Source organism: Nanorana parkeri, unplaced genomic scaffold (assembly GCF_000935625.1).
Source record: "Nanorana parkeri isolate BGI_ZX_2015 unplaced genomic scaffold, ASM93562v1 scaffold510, whole genome shotgun sequence".
NCBI classification, from domain to species: domain Eukaryota; kingdom Metazoa; phylum Chordata; class Amphibia; order Anura; family Dicroglossidae; genus Nanorana; species Nanorana parkeri.
Genome location: NW_017306778.1, coordinates 890,796 through 913,516, shown reverse-complemented (window position 1 = coordinate 913,516; position 22,721 = coordinate 890,796). Strand labels below are relative to the sequence as shown.

At 42.8% G+C, this 22,721-nt stretch overlaps 1 protein-coding gene across 1 annotated transcript in view; it reads left to right on the top strand.

The window, feature by feature from the left end:
• CDK18 (cyclin dependent kinase 18) overlaps positions 1-22,429 on the top strand; it is a 100,639-nt gene extending 78,210 nt beyond the window's left edge. The window contains 8 exon segments of the mRNA XM_018561251.1: positions 10,510-10,633; positions 12,812-12,932; positions 13,477-13,574; positions 15,134-15,239; positions 18,644-18,686; positions 20,367-20,457; positions 20,565-20,642; positions 22,380-22,429. Coding sequence (XP_018416753.1) covers positions 10,510-10,633; positions 12,812-12,932; positions 13,477-13,574; positions 15,134-15,239; positions 18,644-18,686; positions 20,367-20,457; positions 20,565-20,642; positions 22,380-22,414 — 696 coding nt within the window. The 3' untranslated portion in view covers positions 22,415-22,429.
• Positions 22,430-22,721: the final 292 nt, after the last annotated feature.

Genomic DNA, 22,721 nt, shown 5'->3' with positions numbered 1-22,721 from the left:
GCTAGTCATCCTCTTGCTCTTTCCCATCAACTTTTCCAAGCACAACTGTCTTTTTCAATGAGTTGGTTCTTCTCATAGTATATCCAAGATAAAATAACTTCAGCCTAGCCATCTGGGCTGTTAATTAAAGGTTGGGCTTGATTTGTTGAAGGATCAATTTGTTTGTTTCCCTTGCAGTCCATGATATTTATAGAAGATCTTGCCAAACACCAAAGTTGAAAGGAATCAATATTTTTCCTGTTCTCCTTCTTATTGTCCAGCTTTCACACATATAGAGTGCACCAGAAAATACCATATGCTGGAGAATTCTGACCTTGTACTTATAAGAGGCATAGACTGGAAAAAGTTTTAATTAGGGTAGTAGAATTTGATTTTGGTGTATATGCCTCTAACCCTAGATAATTGACAGGTAAATCTTACATCATAGTAATAAATACTGTTGGGTCTTTAAAAAAAAACAAACAGAAAAAAGACTCACTGATTTACTAAAGGCAAATAGGCTGTTCACTTTCCAAGGGAATTTTCCCTTTAGCTTAGTGAATGAGGTGAAGTTCTGCTGACTTCCATCACCCAATCATTTGCAAGCAAAAATACTGGGTTTTTTCCCTTTGCTATTCAGGGCAGCCATCAGAAATTTTGGGGCCCCTTACACGGCTTTAGGCAAGACCCTCCCCCCAGGTGACCCCCACCCCTGCTCCGCCACACTGAGCCAGTCACACTGTTATTATTATACATGTATATAGCGCTGACATATACCACAGTGCTGCACAGAGAACACTGAGCCAGTTACATCAGTCAAGCTTGGAGCGGTGGAAGTAAAAAAAAAAAAAAGTGTGGTGTGCAATATAGTGAAGTGGAAAGTGTAAAATTATACAGCAATCAATGCAGAATGGCACTGGCTATAGAGGACTACTAATCCCAGCAATAATACATTATACAGCATAATGCCTAATATACCACCAGCTATAGAGGAATACAACAAATCCCAGCAACACATTATACATACAGTGTACATACATACATTTGTATATACAGCGCAATACACCATCAGCTATAGAGGAATACAACCAATCACTATCCCACAGTGACATGCAGGCACCTTCCGTGCTGGGTGAGGCATTCCCCCAGCCCTACTCCCAGCACGCCCCGCCCCAGCACACCAAAGCCCCACCCCCAGCCCATCGAAGCCCCAACCAGGTCACCAAGCTATGTGTGGAGGAGGGAAGGAGGGGGAAGGGAGGAGACAGGAAGGAGCCTCCCTGTCCCTCACTTGCTCGTCATTGGTGAGGCATCGAGATCAATGTCCTCAGTGGGGTTTTTTTCTTATTTTTGATTTGGACACCTTGGACCAATGTCGCTTTGCCATTGGTCCAAACCATCCACAGAGCTCAAGCCTCTAACAACAAGTAGAGGCTGTTGCAGCTCTGGCTTTACTATGTTAGGTTACACAGGCAGTGGGTAAGCCTGGTGTTGTGTAACCTAACTTAGCTGTCAAAAGCCAGATGCAGCACCACCTGTTATTAACAGACAGCACTCCGTCCATGACAGGTTAAACAGCGGAGAGGCTTTCCCTGCTGTGTAACCTATTACAAGCCGCTCTCAATGGAGAAAAGCTGCCAGCTTCAGAGTTGAAGCTGACAGTTTTTGCTTCCATAATACTAGGTAAGGCTCTGCCTCCCCTGACCGCACGTCCCTGCTATCCCAGCAATACATATATACAGCATGTGGGGGAAAAGTGCAGGCAGTCTTACCTGTACACTCTTCAGGCAACTTTACTTTCTTCCCCTGAGATCTTGGGACTGTCGGCAGCTGCCTTTCCCCCACGCTGCAGTCTCCCTGCAACGACCATCTTGGCGGGCAGCGGCGGGAGAGAGCTCAGAGCTGGGTGAGGCGGGGAGGAGGTGCAGTGTGGAGCTGCGAACAGGGTCAACTAATCAAAAGCCCACTAATCGATGATGGGAAACAACATTTTTCATCATCGATTTTAATCGACTTAGTCGATTAGTTGTTTTTTTTATGATAGTAAGAAAAAGCTCTAGGTCTAATGGTCTAGACCAGGGCTCAAAATTTCCACTCGCCCCCTCGCAATTGGCGAGTGAAAATTGCGTTGATCTCTGTTCTCTGTGTCACACCACTGACCTGGCGGAGTTAAGGGCGGGGCACGGTAGGGGTCAGGTGGGGCGACTGGTGGCGAGTAACTCTTAAGGCCTGGCTAGTAGCTCAGGACTTGAAATTTTGAGCCCTGGTCTAGACACTTGAAACCATAGTAAACATAGAAAATAAATTGTGCTAGTACATCTCATAAAATGTGTACATATAGAAAATCCTATGTTAAATCTCACAAGTGATGTACAACTCCCTCTTAATCAACATAACCATATGTGAAGTCCATTACTTCTTGATACAATAAAGTCCTTGAAATATGTGAGTATATATCTTCCAACTTTTATAATCAACACCACGTCCGTGAATGCATAAACAATTAGTGAATCAGTGCTCTCCAGTCTCCACCGTGTTTAAAGATCTGGCCGCACTCACCGACTCCTATTGCTCACCATATTTCAGATGAACAGTTAGCTCTTTGTATATATATAGAACCAAATCCTCTCCTTTGTTCTTAATCCGACAATAAATTGGGGTAGATTCCTCCCAACTCTGGCTTATCTTTCCAAAATCGTGTAACACTATTCCTCCATCTTCCACCTTCTCTTGTGCTCAGTGAGAGAAAAAAAGGCTTCCCATAGTGTAGTATGTCAGAATAAATTTATTTAAAACTATTGAAATACACTTACAATTAAAATAAGGCAATTGCACATGGATTGTGTGCACTGGAACTCCTGTCTCTATGATTGTAATGCTCGCATAGATCCGCCCACCTTAGCAGCCTCTGTGTCCGCAGGCCAAAGTCGTGGTCGTGGACGTGGTGCATCCTCTGCAGGCAGGGCACGCTTGGCCGTGTTATTCAGCCACAACTTACAGAAGAAGTGGTGGATTAGATAACTAAGCCATCCTCATCCTCCTCATCCTTTGTCACCCAGGTTCATACTGGTTCCCAGTCCACCGCAGCTGCCAAAGCGGCCTATTCTGTCTCCTTGTGCACAGCTACTCCTGCTCTGGCCTCACCATCATGCATGGAGGAAATGTTTGAACACACCGTCAGTGACATGCTGCTGGAGGATGCGCAGCAATTGCAATGGTCTGACATTGGCTCTGAGGTTGAGGAAGGGAGTAACATGAGCCTAGAGGGAGGGGGTGCCAATGATGGACAACAAACTGGCACTCATGTTCCGCCAGCCGCAGCATACTGCCAGTTTGGCTCCAGTGATGAGGACCGATGGGATGATGATGATGAGGTCACTGACTCTACTTAGGTGCCTGATCGAACAGAGGAGAAAAGTGAGGAGGAGGCACAACCCCAACAAGGCAAGATGTCCTCCAGGGTCATCCGTATGAGCAGTCACCCCATTGCTTCAGAAGGCAGAGCTGCACTGGTGCAGGGCACTGTTGTCTCCCAGCACACTTCCAGGAACTCAGCTGTGTGGGAGTTTTTCAGCACATGTGCAACAGACCGCAGCATTGCCATTTGCAACCTGTGTCTCAAGCGTGGCAAAAACATCAACCAGGTTCCACGTGCTTGAAGAGACATCTGACCACCAGCCCATTGGCAACAGCACCATGGAAAGGGCCACACTTCTGCTCGCTCTTCATCTGTCATCTCTACCCCCACTATACGTCATGTCATGTCAACAACCTCCACTGAGAGGGATGAAGGCATAGCAATGGTTATCCTTCCGCCAAATCTGCCAGCCCACCAGCTGTAGATTTTAGAAGTCAAATTTCGCAGCGGAAAAAAAAAAATACTGTCCCACCCATCCACATGTTCAGCGTCTAAATACCAGCTAGACCAAATTGCTAGCTTTACAGCTGCTGCCTTTCCATCTGGTGGACTCTGCCCCCTTTTGTGAGTTTGCGGGGAATGTGCTGTAACACAGTGGGAGGTTCCCAAACGCTATTTCTTTTCACGTGAGGCCATTCCAGCTCTGTAGCAGCATGTGGAAGGCAATGTTTTGGCCATGTTGAACAAGGCAGTCAGCAGCAAGGTTCACATTATTGCCGACACGTGGTCTAGCAAGCATGGTCTGGGACATTATATTTCCTTCACGGCACACTGGGTAACTCTGCTTGCAGCTGGGAGGGATCCAAGACGAGGCTCTGTGCTGGAGCTTGTTCAGCCACCATGCATCCAAAAAGCTGCTGATATGACCCCCCCTCCACCCCCTCTTCGTCCTCCTCGATGGCCTCCGCTGCAGAATTGTCCGGTGAACTAGCAATTCACCGTAAGCGTTCAAGGGGCTATGCAACCGGTCAGGCAAAAAGATGTCATGCAGTACTTGAGCTGGTTTGTCTCGGGGACAGGAGCCACACGGGGAAAAATTCTGTTCGCTCTGCAGGGGTGGTTAACATCACGGCAGTGTAACAATTGAGCAGTTGGTGTGAGAAGATCACAGCTGCGGAGCTGCTATTAAACAGGTTATTGTTACTTTTGGTGGTTCAGGTTTGGGTTCCACTATAACGCCCTATAATGGGGGAGAGTGAGCACGGAACCCATATGCATCATACACCACCAATTAATTAGTATGATTGTTACCAGTTGTGCCCCTGTATTATTCCATACAGTTGGAAGCATTAACTGACACAATGGTAAGGTAGTGGGTAACAAATTATATCAGAAACCAACAAAAAAGTCACCAGAACATCATACAGCATACACTGGGGTCTGATGAGATCTGTAGTACCAAACTGTGAACTCTCCAATAAGGATGCAGTGACTATTACAGGTTTGTTACCGACTAGTGTTCGGTTGTAGCAGGAACATCAAGTAATTGTTACATCACAAGTACAGATCCTGGCTATTTATCAATGCTCTTCCACAAGTGAATTCCACCTGCCCACAAACCGTCTGATTTGTGACATGCCCACCAGGCGGAACTCCACTTTGGCAATGCTGCAGCGGCTGCACAAGCAGCAGAGGGCCATCAACAAGTACCTGTGTGAGTATGACACAAGGACAGGCTCAGGGGACATTGGCTTTTTTTCCCCACGTCAGTGGCTGCTGACAAAGGATGCATGCATTGTACTGTCACGATTTGAGGAGGCGACGAGGATGGTGAGCCGGGACAATGCATGCATCAGTGACACTATCTCTCTTCTGTTCCTGCTGGAGCATACTCTGCGGGGAATTATGGATAGGGCACTTGAGGTAAAACAGCGGGAGGAAGAGGAGGACTTCCTTACTTCTCAAGGCCCCCTTTACGCAGAAACCATTCCTGTGGCTCCACAGATCATACAAGAGGAGGAGGAGGATTATGGCAGCCGTGGGGGCATTGAAGCAGAGGATGACATGCAGCAGTCTTCAAGGGAGGGGTTTCTGTCCCCAGAAACCCAAGGAGTACTACGTGGCTGGGAGGAGGTAGTGCACGATAGTGTCATCCTCGGTGACCCTGAAGACTCGGAATCTCATGCCTCCTCCAACTTACGGTGCATGGGCTGCCTTATTCTGCAAAGCCTGAGAAACGACCCCAGGATTCGTGGTATCAAGGAGAGAGATCATTACTGGTTGGCAACCCTTCTTGATCCACGTTACAAGCGTAAAGTTGCAGAGCTCATCCTGCCCTCACAGAGGGAGCACAGGATGAAACAACTTGAGGACACTTTGAAGATAAACTTGTGTAACACCTTTCCAGATACCAAGGATACCAAGTCATGAAAGAGGTGCTTCTGAGGCTTCGGTTGGTCAAAGGAAGAGCGCTGGAGAAGTGAGGCTACCTGACTGATGCCTTTTAGAAATTTTTTCAGTCCTCAGCGCCCAGGGATGTTAACTTTAGGCACTCATCGGCAGTGTCTGCATTACATGGTGCAGGATTACCTAGGGGCAAGAGCAGACCTGGAGAGCTTTCCAGCAGACGATTCACTGGCTTACTGGGTCTTGAGAATGGATCACTGGCCAGAGCTTAGCCAATATGCCATGGAGCTAATGTGCTGCCCTGCATCCAGTGTGCCTTCCTAAAGGACGTTCAGTGCTGCAGGTTTGTGACCGATAAGAGTGCTTCTGCCCACAGACTCTGTTGACCAGCTGACATTTATCAGAATGAATCAGTCCTGGATCAGCAGCAGCTATCAATCCCCTGATGCAGATGTCACCGAATACATTTCTCTGGAAGACTGCCTAACTTTGTGGGCGATTATTCCATCTTCAAGTAATGTTGTCGGTGTAGTGCAGTGGCATAACCAGAGTTGCGGGCGCCCGGGACAGAACAAAATTTTGCACCCCCCAACCATTATAACAGCAAAAAGGCACAGGCACACTGACCAGCCAGCATGCAAAAAAACCTGTCTAACCACTAAGGTTAAATGGAGAGGCCCCCAACCATTATATCACCATTATATAGCCCCCGACCCCCTCCTCAACGGTCTCTAATGTTGCAGCAGCGTGCTGGACTCTGGACTTACCTGAGACCCTGCATAGCCCACCTGAGACTCTATGGTGGGTGGGCTCTGCAGGGCCCCAGGTGGGCTGGTCGTCAGGGTCCCTTTCCCTGTACCTCCTCCCAACTCTTCTTTCCTGCTGCTGCTGGGGCCCGGCCTCTTCCACCCCCTCCCGTCATCTCTGCCATGCCGCCCCTGTTACAGCTGATACCCATGTAAGGGGCCCCTCAGGCTGCCCAGACCCCTCACATGGTTACCGGCCGTACCCCCCTGATGGCAGACATCCCAACTCTCTCCCGCTATTAGATAGTGGCTCCCGGCCACCCGGGAGAGAAACATTTTCTCCCGGAAAGGTTTACTCTGCTTGATCAAGCAGAGTAAACATTTTCCTGCTCTGGGTTTTTTTTTTTCTGTCATCAGCCGCCTTCAGTCAGAAAAACAACAACATAGGAATGCATAGCTAGATTCCTATTGGCTATTTTACTTTGCAAATAACCAATAGCAAACTAGCTATTGCACCCGCCCTCTGCTGCTGTCAATCAGCAGAGGGGGACCTGAAGTTCTCCATCAGGTCCTCTTCTAGTGATTGACAGCAGCAGAATACTAAAAAAAACAACCTGTAGATAGCAAAGAAGTTATTGCTTCCTGTGCTTTCTGTCATAATTTCAGGGGTCTGCTCTCTCCCCCCCCCCTGCAGATTGGGGGGGGGCAGAGGACTCCTCCCTGAAATTAAAAGGGCACCTCCCTGAAATTTCTTTTTTTAGGTTGGGATCCCTGTGATGGTGGTGTTCTATCAAAGAATGTGTGACTGGTGACGTGGTCACCCATTTTAACATAATCCCGCCCATTTTTTTGGCGGTGGAAAGTGTGACCGCCATTAGGTCAAGCATTCCAATGCTTTCTCAGCTGTTCCAGGGCAGATAAGCATCGCAAATTGTATGTTCAGAAGACCTGATCTGCCCTAGAACAGCTGATCGGTCCTGAAATGTCACTGCTATCCGACTTTGTGAGTGCGGTGGAATGTGAGATCACAGTCAAAGTCGGATAGAAGGGACATTTCAGGACCGATCAGCTGTATCAGGGCAGGTCAGGACTTCTGAACATATGATTTGCGATGCTGATCTGCCCTAGAACAGCTGAGAATGCGTTGGAATGCTTGACCTAATGGCAGTCACACATTACACCTCCAAAAATTGGGCGGGATTACGTTAAAATGTATGACCACGCGACCGGTCACACATTCTAACGTAGTCACAAACTTTGATAGAACAGAAGCCTTGTATGTAATCATTTAATCAGAGAAATAGATTATAATAGGCAACATTACAGTGTAATGTTTCCCATTATAATCCCCTTTCCTAATTAAATGAAACAAAAGCACATAACCCTTGACCAAACCCAACCTAACAAACCCCTCCCCCCCTCCGCGGCTCTGACTTACCCAGCCAGAGCCTCATCTCAGCCAGACTCTGTGTGCACTGCAGGGGGCGGGGCGTGTGACACACGTCTCCTCTCCCGCCACCCGTTACTAGGGACGCGGCCGGGAGAGGAGGACCCGCCCCCTTACTGAGTCGGCAGTGCGGGCCCCGGTGTTCTAACACCGGGATCCTGCACTGCCCCATAGTACACATCCCTGCGCCCCCTTCGCTACGCCACTGATCCGGGTGAATCCCGGACGGTGGCCATGCTCCATCCTCCATCTCTTCGCCCGGGGCAGCCGCACCCCCGGTTGTTACGCCACTGGTGTAGTGCACCACCAACGGCCAAGGCCCAATTTTTCTGCAACCGCATGTGACAGTTGCATATCATTTAAATATTTTACAGCAGCGTCCAATCCTGCACTCGTCAAGAATAACTCTGAAGGGTTACGGTGTGTCAAGATTTGCGCACTGGAGCACCAAGAATTGTAAACTCAGGGACAGTGTGACCGCACAAGAAACGTTGGTGTGCCAGAGTCGCAGGATCTAAGGAGCCGTCTGGTCTTCACCAGAGCCACTGATGGTGTGGATGTTGAGCTGCGGTGCAGCTCCCAGGTTGCGGCTCTCTGACACACACATGCAGGCACAGTGCCAGCGGGTACTCAGGGACCACAGCACACTGGACAAGACACAGGATGCATACAAGGTACAGAAAACAGGCACTAGAGGGAAGACGCAGGTAACAAAAGGGAACACACAACAGGTGTACCCACAGAGACACGAGCTACACAGGAACAGCAGAGGGGAATGCACAGGAGAAAGGAGGGAGGTGCACAATAGCACAGGAGACAAGCAGGAGACCACTACAAAACTGTGCAGAAAACAATGCTGTGGAGAGACCTCATAGCCAGGGCCAGCCTTAGGGGTGTGCGAGCTGTGCGGCCGCACAGTGCGGCTTCTCTCCCCCTCACCGCTGGCCATCCGATATGACAGTGCTCCCTTGTCTGCCCCCCCTCAGGTCGTCATGTAACGTCATGCTCCCTGCCTCCAAGATGGTGGCACGCATTCACAGAACACGCCTGTGGCCAACATGGCCGCCGCACATTCTCAAACAAATTATTATGTGCCTGAATACATTTTTCGTATATTCGGAAATATAGTAATTCATTCACATGTAGTTTTGTGTTCTGTTTTCTATTTTTACTTTTCTAGATGCACTTACGTGAAAAAAGGGGTCGGCATGACATCCTGACACTTTATTTTTATAGACTAGTTTGTAGTTTGACATTTATTGTTTACCTTCTGTTTTATTTGATAAGAATACTTATATTGTGCCTACAAGTTTAATACCTTTAAATAAAAGTTTTATTTTTATCATATTTTTTAATAGTATTAAACTTGTAGGTACAAGGCTTAACAAAATAGGAGTCTTTAAATGGTGCGGATATTGGGGGAAATGGGTGTGGTTACAGGGGTGTGGCCACTAAAGGGTGTGGCCATTTTAAAGCACCTGTTACTTTCTTCCAACGTCTGCAAAAGAGGCACCAGAATGTATCCAAAAAATCTCTAACCTTGTTCCGAGTGTCCTAAAATGTGGCCTCTTCATACAGGCTGCCTCCCCAAGCAGTTGTTTAAAAGATTACAGGAAAACCGATTACCGGCAATTGAAACGTAATTTTTTTCTTTTTAAATGTCACTTTTTGCTGCAGCAGGTTCTATACATCGTACAGATCCGCCACTGCACAGGCAGTTTAAGGGGACCCCCCAGACACGATATTTAAAGGAATTTTTTATTTTTATTCTTACCCTTTGTGATGTAAAAATCACTGCTCCTTTAAAAACTTATTTTTTTTCTTCATTGATTACTGTCCCCTAGTGCAGTACCCGGACCCCCATACCCTTTTTATGGCCAATAACTTGCATATAAGCCTTCTTAAAGGGGACAATTGTTTCTGAAAGTTCTACCCCCATTGATTTGCATTGAGTTTGAATTCAAACTTTTTGGATGTTCTAAAGCTCGAATTCAAACCGAACTCGGGCCTGTTCGGCCCATCACTCATTTTTATGGCCAGTCACAGTCTGTACCACACCAAACCAGAGTCATTTTCAATGTCTAGATTTTGCAATCATTAAAACCCTGTAACTTTCCTAACTATCTTTATGTTGGTAACTTGAGAAGAGGTCTGCACTCTTTCTTAATTTGTCTTCTTTCCAAATTGAAAGAAAATGGTCCCTAAACTGCTTGCAGCAATCAAACAGTTTATTGAAAAATTAAAGGCACAACAAATGTCAGCCAGCGCTTTGGCGCATTTCACATTCAAGGGTTCTTAATTATTATCACTCACTGATTTCTATTATGTTTTCAGTTTTGGTTGCAAGATCTTCCGGCTCTAGCTACAAGCTTTATGTCCTCCACTTTTGAATCTCGCTGCTCAAGTATCAGCAAGAGAATTGCCACTGGAGGTTCTAAGCTGGTTTGGTGATTCACCTCTCTAGAATCTGTCAAAAACTAAAATATATTTAGAGGACTGAACTTTGAATCTGTAGAGGTTTGTATAGGTAAGAATGTTTTCGGTCACCTGTAACAATTTTTCTATCTTTACAGATATTTATGTTTCAGCTACTTCGGGGTTTATATTACTGCCACCACAGAAAAGTCCTGCACAGGGATCTCAAGCCGCAGAATCTATTAATCAATGAAAAGGGAGAGTTAAAGCTCGCAGACTTTGGTGTGTATATTCTGTTGCAATGCTATGAGTATCTTAATGTTTCCTTTGCTATGTACATACAGAGTTCAGCATAAGTGTTTCAAGTTTAAGCCTATCAATGCTTTGACAAAATCATGTGTGAATCAGTCATATCTACAGGATAAATTCTGAGATGAAAATCTGAGTTAGTTCAAAATATTAAATTATCATATTTGACTGTACTGTATCTTTAAAGGATAACTGCACTTGTAAACAAAGTGCACTTCTCCTTTAGGTCCCTTTTAAAGGACATTTCCACCTTTGTGGGGACATTTTTAAAGAAACATATGTCAGCAATGTACACGGTGAGTAGATGATGCCGGCATATGCAGATCCTGGATAGAAACACAAAAACTTACTTTTTTTTTTTAGTTGTCCTCTCAATATCCACATGTTTTTGTAAATGGCTGCCAGGCTGCTTTGCACAGAGGAAACTACAGTGCAGTGGGTGGAAAAACTCCTTTTCCCACAATGCTTTGCTTCTCTCGTGCACGTGCAGCATTAATATTCATAGTGGTCCCTCCCCGTGGGCAGTGCAGAGTGACCAAGAGATTTTTTTTTTTTAACCTGTGACTACAGTTGGAGTATTGTTGTGATTGCTAAAGAAATGCGTTATATTCTGTCTCCAGTAATCGCTCAGAACAAAATATAACGGATTTCTTTAGCAACATCTCCAGTGACATCAAACAATCTCCGGTGATCCCGCACATCCCTGGTTACCCCGCACATCCCCGGTGACCCCGCACATCCTCGTTGACACCAAACAATCACTGGTGACACCACACATCCCCGTGACCCCGCACATTTCTGGTGACACCGAACTTCTTCAGTGACCCTGCACATCCCCGATGACCCCAAACAATCTCTGGTGACCCTGCACATCCCCGGTGACACCATACAATCTCTGGTGACCCTGCACATCCCCGGTGACACCATTCAATCTCCGGTGACCCTGCACATCCCCGATGACACCAAACAATCTCTGGTGACCCTGCACATCCTCAATGACACCAAACAATCTCTGCTGACTCTGCACATCCCCGGTGACACCGCAAAGTGGGGGGATCTATCGAAACTGGAGCAGATTTTCACTGCAGCCAATCAGCATCTCTCTCTCATTTTCAAATCTTACCTGAGCAAACTGAAGAGAGAAGCTGATTGGTTGCCATGGGCAATGGCTCCAGATTCTGTTTGCTCCAGTTTTGATCAATTACCCCCAATGTCTTTTTAATTTATCTGTTTTAACATTAATCTGTAAATGACGAGGGCGGGGGGCACATTGAGGAACCTGGACTTGGCGGAGCAGAGAGTAAATCTGACCCTGGAGAGGGAGAGATCTGAGAGAGACACACAAGACAGAGAAGGTCTACAGAACAGGACAAGTGCAGGAGATTCTTCATAACACAAACACAGAGCACACACTGAGCTCTGAGGAGATGTGCTGATGACTCATCTCTGCTCTCTCCTCAGAGCTCAGTGTGTGCTCGTTCATGAGGAGGGGGGAGCAGAGCAGAGAAGAATCAGCTGATTACAGTTTACTGATAAGAAACCTGACCCTCTGACAGACGTAAACAGCCACGATGCTGGCGACGTACACTGTACGTCGTCAGTCACGAAGGGGTTAAATAAAGTATGAAAAACAGCCCTGTGACCCCTGACAATGCATACACATACATCCCCCCTGCACCTCTCCATTACCACAAAAAACTCAAATCACTTAAAATGTCCTTTAAGGCAACATCACAGCTTCCTGCTTTCCCCTGCACAGATAACTACTTACCAAGTTCTGAAGTGCCTGGCCTCTGCTGTTTGTTGACATTCTATGGCAGATGTCTTCCTCTCCCGTCCGTGCCGTGCCTGCGCAGTACATCCTTATTCACTTATAAAGGGCTCATCTAACTATCTCTCCCGGCTAGCAGACAAGCCCCATAGAAGTCACTGGGGGATGTACTGCGCAGGTGGGGCAGAAAGAAGACGCCTGCCTCAGGATGTCATTAAACAACAGAGATCAGACCCATCAACATTTGGTAAGTATTCATCTGTGCATTGGGAGAGAGCTATGATGCCTAAATTATAAGTGCACTCATGCTTTTAAACTAGTATCAGTTGTTGCTAAGTAATATGGTACTACAATTTTTTTCTTGTTGTGCTAATATGTAGGCCTTGCCAGAGCAAAGTCTGTACCCACCAAAACCTATTCCAATGAAGTGGTGACATTATGGTACCGACCACCAGATGTTTTGCTGGGATCAACAGAATATAGCACACCTATTGATATGTGGTGAGTAAAAGTGAGCAATCTGTTTTTGTTCTAGCACAAAACTGTGTACACCTAGTATAAAGTATTACTTTTTTATTTCTTAACATGTAAAAGTACACCTCATTCTTCCAAAATGTTCATTTCATTTATTTGATCTGTTGTGGGACATATGGTTTTCTAATACAGAGCTAGAAAACTCAGATTAACACACAAGATACCTCAACCTTACTTATTACTTTGGTTGATGTGCGAACCCATAATGTTACCTTTTTTAAAAATCACTCCATGTAATTACTGTAAGGCAACAGAAAGAGTAGCTTTAAAATCAATGCAGCATGACAACTGTCTTTGTCTATAATAAACCACTTATTTGTGAAAATATAATTGTATAATCCAAAATACTCTGAATGTGGCATAACTGACTGTTATGTAAAGTATTCTTTGTTCCTTTTTGTCTTTTCTTTCATTAATGTCCAAAGTTTCAAATTGAATTTTTTATATTAAAGAAAATTGTGTGGTAAATAACAGAACTGTTTTACACAATCTGACCTTTTTTTTTTAATAGGGGAGTTGGCTGTATTTTGTTTGAAATGTCCACTGGACGGCCAATGTTTCCTGGGTCTACAGTAAAAGAGGAACTGCACTTAATATTTAGAATGCTTGGTGAGTCTGCAGTATTTAGTTAATTTGTATTATATATTTATATATATCTATCTATATATATATATATACCTATATATATAGATAGATATATATATATATCTCTATATATATACACACTCACTTGCCATTGCTTGTATACTTTATTAACATTGTGTACAATTTCAACCGAGGATGATGCATTAGAAATCCTTATTTCCACAGGGTGGCAGTCTTTTTACTCTGAATTTTTAATACAGGAATTTGAATTGCAACCATGATTTGTTAAAAAAAAAAGATTTAAATAATAATATTAAAGAAAATGAAAATCTTTATGCACATCATGCATAAACAAAATACTGTTTTATTGCATAACTATAACTGTTTAAAACTGTATGGATGAATGCAGTATTATCTTATACGCATTTTATTTATTTATAAATGCTTCTGTAACAGGTAAAACATTTTTTTGCAATATATAGCACATGTCTAATATTTCACCACACGGCAACCTGTAAATTTATGCTTCACGTTCTGACATTTAAACTTAAACAGTTTAATTTTATTGTTCACAAAACATACTTAAAAAAATTGCAAAGGGCTATCTTGCACTATATTTAAGTCCTCTGTTTTGCACACTGCCCGTTTTTTTAATTACTTTACAACCCTCGCAAGACAAAAGTCTTGCGAGGGTTGTAAAGTGTATGGCCACCTGTACACAGATTTAGTCCTGTCAATTTTAAGAAGGTGCTCCTAACGACAACTCGTTAAGTATATAAAAGACACCTGTCCACAGAATCTTTCTTCCATTCAAACCTCACCACCAAGGGCAAGACCAAAGAGCTGTCAAAGGATGTTAGGGACAAGATTGTAGACCTGCACAAGGCTGGAATGGACTACAAGACTATCAGCAAGAAGCTTGATGAGAAGTAAACAACTGTTGGAGCGATTATTTGAGAAAAGTGAGGGATCAGCCCAGAATGACTCCCAGAGGCAGAAGCATGATGGGATTTGTAGTTTCAGCACAGCTGGCAAGCCAAGGTTGCCTACCCCATACTAGAGGAAGCCCAGCTACTGACAAACTCACTGGAAACTCAATTAGGTAGCTAAAATGAAATTCCATATTTGCTATTAAAAAAATAAACAATAAATGGCACAGACTGTCAGCACAGCTCAGTTCTGAAGGGCCCATAGTCTAGTATCAGTATGGTGGGTGGTTAACATGCTTGCAACCTGGGAGCCATAGGGTACTAACTTGTATGCATGGTGCTTTTAGCTGGTTTCTTTTGTTATTGTAAATGCTCATGTACACTATTGCAAACAGATAAAAGTATTGAATGCCATTACATTTTTGGGTGGGAATTCTGCTTCCTGATTTCTATTACCAGCCTATGGCTAACTGCAGATTAAAACATTCATTGTACAATATCCTGCTCCTCGGATGTAGATTTGTATAATATCCATGCATTTGAAGACTGGTCTATATGCACAAGGCAGGTTATATAATACCCTACCTTAAAATAAAACAAATGTCTTTTAGCCAACTTATTCCATAAGTAATATATAAATCTATTTGTTATTAGGAACACCCACAGAGGAGACATGGCCTGGAATTGCTTCTAATAAAGAGTTTCAGGCATATGGATTCCCACAGTACCGTGCACAGCCCTTGAAAAGCCACATACCAAGGTAACCGAAAATAAACAGACATTGTATTATTAGAGATCATTTGATTTTATGGTTTTACATGACTATGTTAGCTAATTTCACCTAGCCTAAAGATATGGAGGAAGTCTGTACATATGTTTTTTGTAGCAGAGGAAACATAATAATTCATTTATATCATTTGAAAAACAATATAAAAATAAATGTAAGTAAGGTTTGACACTTGGCGTATGTTCACTTTTCTGATTGCTATGATGACTGGTTAAGGGTTGGTTAAGAGTTGTTAGCCTTATAAATGTATTTTACCGTTTATGATCAAACATATCCATTAGTTTAGCTGTGTATATTGAAGGCTTTCTGATAAAATGTAATGCTATAAGGCAGGGCAGCAAAATAATTCAAAACTTCGTATGTTTTGAAAAGTCAATTATGGCTGCTAGAAAATTCAACTTACTGACCCATTATTGACCATGATGAGTCTATTACCATACCATGCTTGATTAAACCCCAATGCACTCATGCTGTCATGTGTTTGTTTTAAACACATTCCTATGTAGTTAAGATGATGGATATCTTTTCATATTTATATATTAAATGGCTTTCTTTAGTTATGTGTTTTCCTGCAAACAATGAAGGGAATTTATCAAAACGGAAGCAGACGCAATCTGGAGCAGCTGTGCATGGCAACCAATCAGCGTCTCTCATTTTCAAATCTTAACTCAACAAACTGAAGAGAGAAGCTGATTGGTTGCCATGCACAGCTCCCCCAGATTTTGTCTGCTCCAGTTTTGATAAATTCCCCCCAATGTGTTTAATTTACTAAAGGAATGGAGAATGTGTACACTTCATACATTGTTTTTATTTTCTGTTGCACATGATTGGGTTTTGAAAGTGAACATAGCTTCACCACATTCACTAAGCTAAGTAAACTTTCACTTTGCTAAGTGAAAAAGTTTTAGTGCCGTGGGAAATCGGCACCAGTGAGTATGCAGTATATACAATTTGAATTGTTGAATCTTCTCTCTTTTTTTCTGATTTTTTTTTTTTTTTCCTGCAAGAATTTTCAAACATGTTTCTTTAATGCTGCCCTAAGCCACTGCAGCACCTCAAGCAGCTATCAAGATAGGTTTTCTGCTCGGCACAGCCTTGGCGGACCGTACCTAAACCCTGCCAGACATGGGGCTGGCCTGTAATGTGCTCGGTCACCCTCCTTAGCGCCCTCTTTGGCACTTTATGCAGCACTTTGAGTTAGACATGGGAGTTTTATCTGCATTTTCTTGGTCTGTCAGTCCATCTGGAGGTGGTAGAGTCCTGCAGCACCACTAGCCCCAGTGTAATCATGCCCAGTGTGTGGTCATATACAAGCACTTTACCTGCTACATTCATGTGAGTGCAATTATTATTTTATTCATTGCTTTTTAATAAAGTGTTTTATTTTGCTAGATCTTTGCGCCTCATTTTCCTTTTTATCTTTCCGAAATGTACAAGGGTACAGGTACTCTTAAGAATGAGAACACTCATGGACCTATACACACACACACACACACACAATAGGTTGTACTTGATGGACTTATGCCTTTATTCAACCTCAAATACTATGTTACACAGTGCTTTACAGTGATCCTTGTCCTGGGCCACATTGCTGCTGCCTGGATGCAGGACACCCTCTCACCAATGCTGTGAGTGTATTGTGGGGGATTGTTCATTATGGTTCATAGACCCAGAGTCACTGAGGCAGAGGGTACAAGGATTACACAGCCTGATTACAGCTCTGGTGAGGTTTTTTTTCATAAAGAGCACCTCTCTTCTGACCTCTCCCCTAAGCTAAAGGACATTGTTGACATTGTCTGCACTTGCTTGCAGTTAGACGTACCTGTGTTGACCTTTCCAAAGGTCACCATTTTGGGGACCCTGAAAATGACTAAACCTACTAAAACCTTTCCTGTTCACTTGCACTTACAGCCTGTGTTGAATGGTGACTGGGATTACCCTGAGAAACAGCTTTTCCTACTATGTGTTTGATCCAGCAGTACACTATTAAGGATGACTGCCTTAAAAAGTGGGCCATCCCTATCATGGACCCTGTCTTTTTTTACTTAAATATGGCCTGTACAGTCCCTGTAGAGGATGTCCATGTATTCAAGACCACAGAGAAAAGAAACACTTGTGAGCTGAGGACCAGGTCCTGAAGTATGAAGTGCTTTTCATTGGTTAGAGTCATTTCATTGGTCATGAGCATGACTGTGTTGACCAGTGAGCACTTGCTATTTGCAAGCATTATGATCATTACTGACTGCGGGGCTGTGTATTGCAGAGTGCGGAGTGCTACACCGGCTATAACGGACATCTTACAGGGAAGTACAGCGGGCACCAGGGGAAGTGGGGGTGGTGGTGGTGCTGTGAGTTCTGTGAAATGGTGAACTTATCCTTTAACAAAGAATGTATGAGCTACCAAGGTGCTTGAAGCCCTCTAAACCAGAGCCCCCGTTCACACCTGTGGGTTTTTGTGCATTTTGCAGTGCATCAGCCCATACTTTTAATGGGCTGCCCCACACGCGACATATGCGGCAAAGAAGCTTGTGCTGTAATTTGAGCTTTGAGCCTTGCGCGTTTTTATGCATTTTAGCGCACGTCAACCTGCAGGCAAATATGCACGTTTTGATGACAACCAATGACATCACAATCACGTCAATCGTTTTTACCACATCCTTGCACCTCGGGTCCTTGAAGTCTCTGGAGATGGAGCGGAGCACCATGCAAGCCTTAGTCCGAGATCCGAGCCGAGGTCAAGTCCACTCTGGCAACGAAGTACACAAGGGTTAATCAGAAGAATGGTCAAGATCCAAGCCGGGGTCGGTTCAAATCTGGCAGCTGAGTACAAAAGGGGTAAAGAAGTAGAATGGTCAAGGTACAAATCCGAGGTCAATGGCAGGCAGCAATCAAGAGTAGTCAAATAGGTTTCCAGGTCACAACAAATTCAGACAGATCACACACTAGCACAGGAACAAGGGGGGACTGAAGATAATCCAGCAATTTGGCAGTGTCTGGGCTGGCCTTATATAGGGAAGTGATGATTGAAGTTTGAGGTCACTTCCTGTGCGCAGGAGGCATTTTCCTGCCTTTTTCCATCAGGTCTTCTGCGCGGGTTGGCGTACTGACGCGTCTTTGGCGCATGCGCAGTTGGCGTGGATTTCCTCTTGCGGCAACGCGCCATTGGCTCATGCGTAGTAAGCCCTGGACTCTTGCAGTAAGTGATATCTGTGCCTTTCCCAAGGGCAACCCTTAGGAGGAGTTGGCTTGTTTGCATCATGCAATATTTCGATTTGCTTGCATTTTATTTTATTTCTTATTGCTGTGAATTTTGACAGCAGGAGCCATTGTACCCTTTTTCTTATGACATTAACAGTAGAACCATTTGTCTGTTGCAGACTTGATTCAGAGGGGATCGATCTTCTGAGCAGCCTTTTGCTGGTATGTATTTTATATAATACTGAGAACTGTATTAATATGGGAAGTCACATATTTATTTTATTCATCACCCAAAGCTAATATATATATGCAGCTGGAGCCCTGTCTGAACCTTTCCCTCTGTGAAAGGATACCAGGCAGGGATGCCCCCTGTCCCCCTTGGCTTGCCCCATCTTTCCCCCCACCCTCTTTGAGGTGGTCAAGCTGGGAAAGCATGAAATCAAATCCTCACTTTTTGCAGACAATATTATATTGTTCTTATCTAATCCCAAAGCCCATCTTCCACAATTTACCCAACATATTTTAGACTTAGGGACCTTTTCTTGGCTAAAAATTAACTTTGACAAGACTGAACTTATGCTCTTAACAAGGCAATTTGCATGGGCTAACAGGGACTGGCTATAACAATGTAGCTTTAAAATCCAACATAACCATATAACCATACTAGGGGTGAACATTCCAAAAAGTGGCCTCAATCTCCACACCTTAAATTTAATTTAAGCCTGTAATAGTGAAAATCATGCAGTACCTACTCCTGTGGAAAGATTTTCCCATATCTATGATGGGCAGATGCCACACAAATGATTAGTTTTGCACACCTCCTCTACCCTCGCACATTATACTTCTTCTCCTCTACCCAACGTTAGGTTATACAATCTAGCCAGAGAATGTTAGATTTTCTCAGATATGCCAGAGATTGCTTGTGTGGTACTTCACTTTAAAGATGCACAGCTAGTACATTCTTGGTTACTTTAGTGGATTTTACACACTAAACTAACTCTCCTACCTAGATACATAAAACAAAACATGTTCTTAAGAGATATTATGACATGGTAAAAGGTCAGGAAGCTATTACTTCAGCTCAAATTCAGCTCAAAATAATACACAGGGCATATTTCACATTCAACATTCCAATAAAAAAAAATGCCACAGAACTGGCTACTTAATGCCCACAATGCAAAATAAAACATCCTATTTTAACCCACTTTCTCTGGTCATGCCCCCAAATCAGGCACAAAGAGACCTCTGCATTGGTCTGTTTCATAACTTAGATTCCATCAGTACACCAAAACCCCAAGCTTTAGGTAAATAGGAACACATATTAAAAATCAATCCTGGCCAAACAGTTGCTTCTCCAACCACCCACCATAACAGACTAAATCGTACAAGGATATTGCTGTTGAAAATGTTGGATGCTGAGAGCCATAGACCATACAATGCGAGAACAGTCTTTGGCACCAGGTCTAATTTCTCACTCAGGAACTCTCGAGAGATCAACTTAGAGAGATCATGTTGCTTTCAAAACACTGCCTAGTACCATACCAGGAAACTACAGGGAACATACGGTAAATGTAATGCCTTGTGAAAAACATCTATTTGACTACTCTAAAATTATTAAGACGTTCTGAGTCTTTTTTGGGACTAGCTTGCCCTATTGCCAATGTTGCTTTTTCTTTCTCGACTCTTGCAGGGTATAGTAATGCATCTGTAATGATATAGTGTACAGAATGGTTTGCTGGTGACCAATGCTGTTCTTTTTATTTCTGCTCTGTACTCTTTGCGTGAGAACAATTTTTTTTTTCTTTTACAAAAACTGTGAATATAAATAATCTCTTACATCCACCCATCTCATTGCTAAGCATTCTGTGTGTCCAACACTTATTTTTTTTTCTCCTCTTCTAGTTTGAAGACAAGATGAGGATATCTGCAGTTGGAGGTCTAAGTCATGCCTATTTCAAGAGCCTTGGTGAAAGAATACACACTCTGCCAGAGAGTAAGCGTTTATATCATCTGTAACTTTTGACTGAAAGTTCATTTTACTTTCTATAGTTTTGTTTCTGACCAGACCACATATTGTTATATTATACTGTCTTTGTTTAGATGCTTCAATCTTCACTCTTAAAGAAATCCAGCTTCAGAAAGACCCAGGCTATCGTGGCTCCATCTTCCACCAGACAGGTATTTTCTAATTTCTAGACATTTATTTTGCTGGCCCTAGGAACTGAAGGCTTAATATCAGTAGCCGTTATTATTTATCATAGGAATTGTAATTTCCAACAAGGACAGCTGCAAATATATTTAAAAAAATATGATTGGTAATATGATAGGTTATTACACCGAATCTTATATCTTGTAATATGTTCTTGTGTTTTTCGTTAGCTCGATGGCTAGTAATATAAAAACGTTCTGCTTTTTCTAGCTCTGGTGTAAATGGACCCTTTAAACTTCAGATATCTAAATACCCTATACAAAAAAGAATACATATTTAATTGGTACAATTATTACTTAAAAAAGCACTTTAGTTAGAACACAAATCACTAGTTTAATTATATAATAGGTTATATTCATTATTCTTTTTTCAATCAGCTGCACAGGAAAAGCAAAAGTATAATTGGGGAATTTATCAAAACTGGAGCAGACAGAATCTGGAGCACTATCTAATGGCAACCAATCAGCTTCTATCTTTTATTTTCAAAGCCTAACTGAACAAACTGAAGATAGAAGCTGATTGGTTGCCATGAGCAACTGTTCCAGATTCTGTCTGCTCCAGTTTCGATAAATCCCCCCCAATATGTTTTAGTGAGTGCATATTTAGCGCTATTATTCCAATGTTTCAAAAAATATATATTTTTTAGAATTTTACATTCATATTTAAAAATTACAGTTTTTAGAATTTTACTCAATGTGTTATTTTAAATCTAGTAATTTATAGATTAGACATTCAAGAGTACTCTTTAGCGGCTCAGTGCATTTACTCTTTCTCCTTTTTTAACAACTGGTGTGATATCTGCAACACTGAGTGCACTTTTTAATTGAGTCAGTTAACCCATTGAATTGTGAGAAGTAGCTGTAAAGCACAACAATTGTGTAGTATTGTTGGCCTGGAGCAGGTCCCGCATATGTAATGAGTCAATATATGTGCTTGCATAACTATATAACAACATTTTAAAAACATTACTACACATTGATCATATTATTTACATCAAGTGTATCACCTTTACATGTTTATTATAGAAACTACATATGTTCCATTCCTTTAATGCCATTCTGGGGAAAATTCAATAATAATTTATTCTATCATTACCTGTAGGGATGTATAGGTTTACAAAGTAGGGAGCTACTAGGCTACTCAAGATAAAATATCTAAAAGGATGTAAGACAATCATGTGACGAGCTAAATAAGTACAATTCTCCCCCGGTGAGCACTGTTCCAATTTTGCATTCACTGGGTGGACGTGAAGGTCTGTCAGGATTCTGTGGCAACTGCTCACTTGGAAGTTTGGATCTATCCAGTGGTGGATTATCCCCTGCATTTATTTGCACGATTTTTATTGCTGCACATTGGAGTTTGTGTTTCTTACTCTGTTCACATATTTTCATGTTGTGATATGCTTTTCTGTATATATTTTTAAAGCATATACGCATATATTTCATTGTTCATCACATATTTCACTGAATTGTACTTATTTAGCTCGGCACATGATTGTCTTACATAGTAATTATATATGCCAGTGTTTCCCACACCTGTCCTCAATCTTGCCAACAGTTCATATTTTCTATATACCCATGCAGGCATGGCTTAATCGGTAATACTTGAGGACATGTTTGGGAAACATATGAATAAAGTATGTACCTTACAAAGGTGTTGCATGTACATTTTGGCTTTATTATCTAAAGCTCACTTTGTTTTAACAGGACGTGGAAAAAACAGGCGGCAGAGTATATTCTAAAATATCTACAACCATCTTCTAATGACTATCATCCTCCACTGCCAGAGACTCCTGCAGTAATTTAAAATAATGAGTATTAAAATCTTAATAGTTTGCATTGAGTCTTGTGCAAAATATACTGTACTGTCAGTGTCAACACTAAACACAGGAAACAAGGGAAAGTAAAGTGAGGGGACCTGCTCTTATTATGCCAACCAGCACCTTATTACCGTCTTTGAAACAGACAACAGTTTCCTAAATGTATTTATTTCTAATACTTAATGCACACAAGTTAGTAGACTTCAGAGCGTTCATGTTATTAACTGGT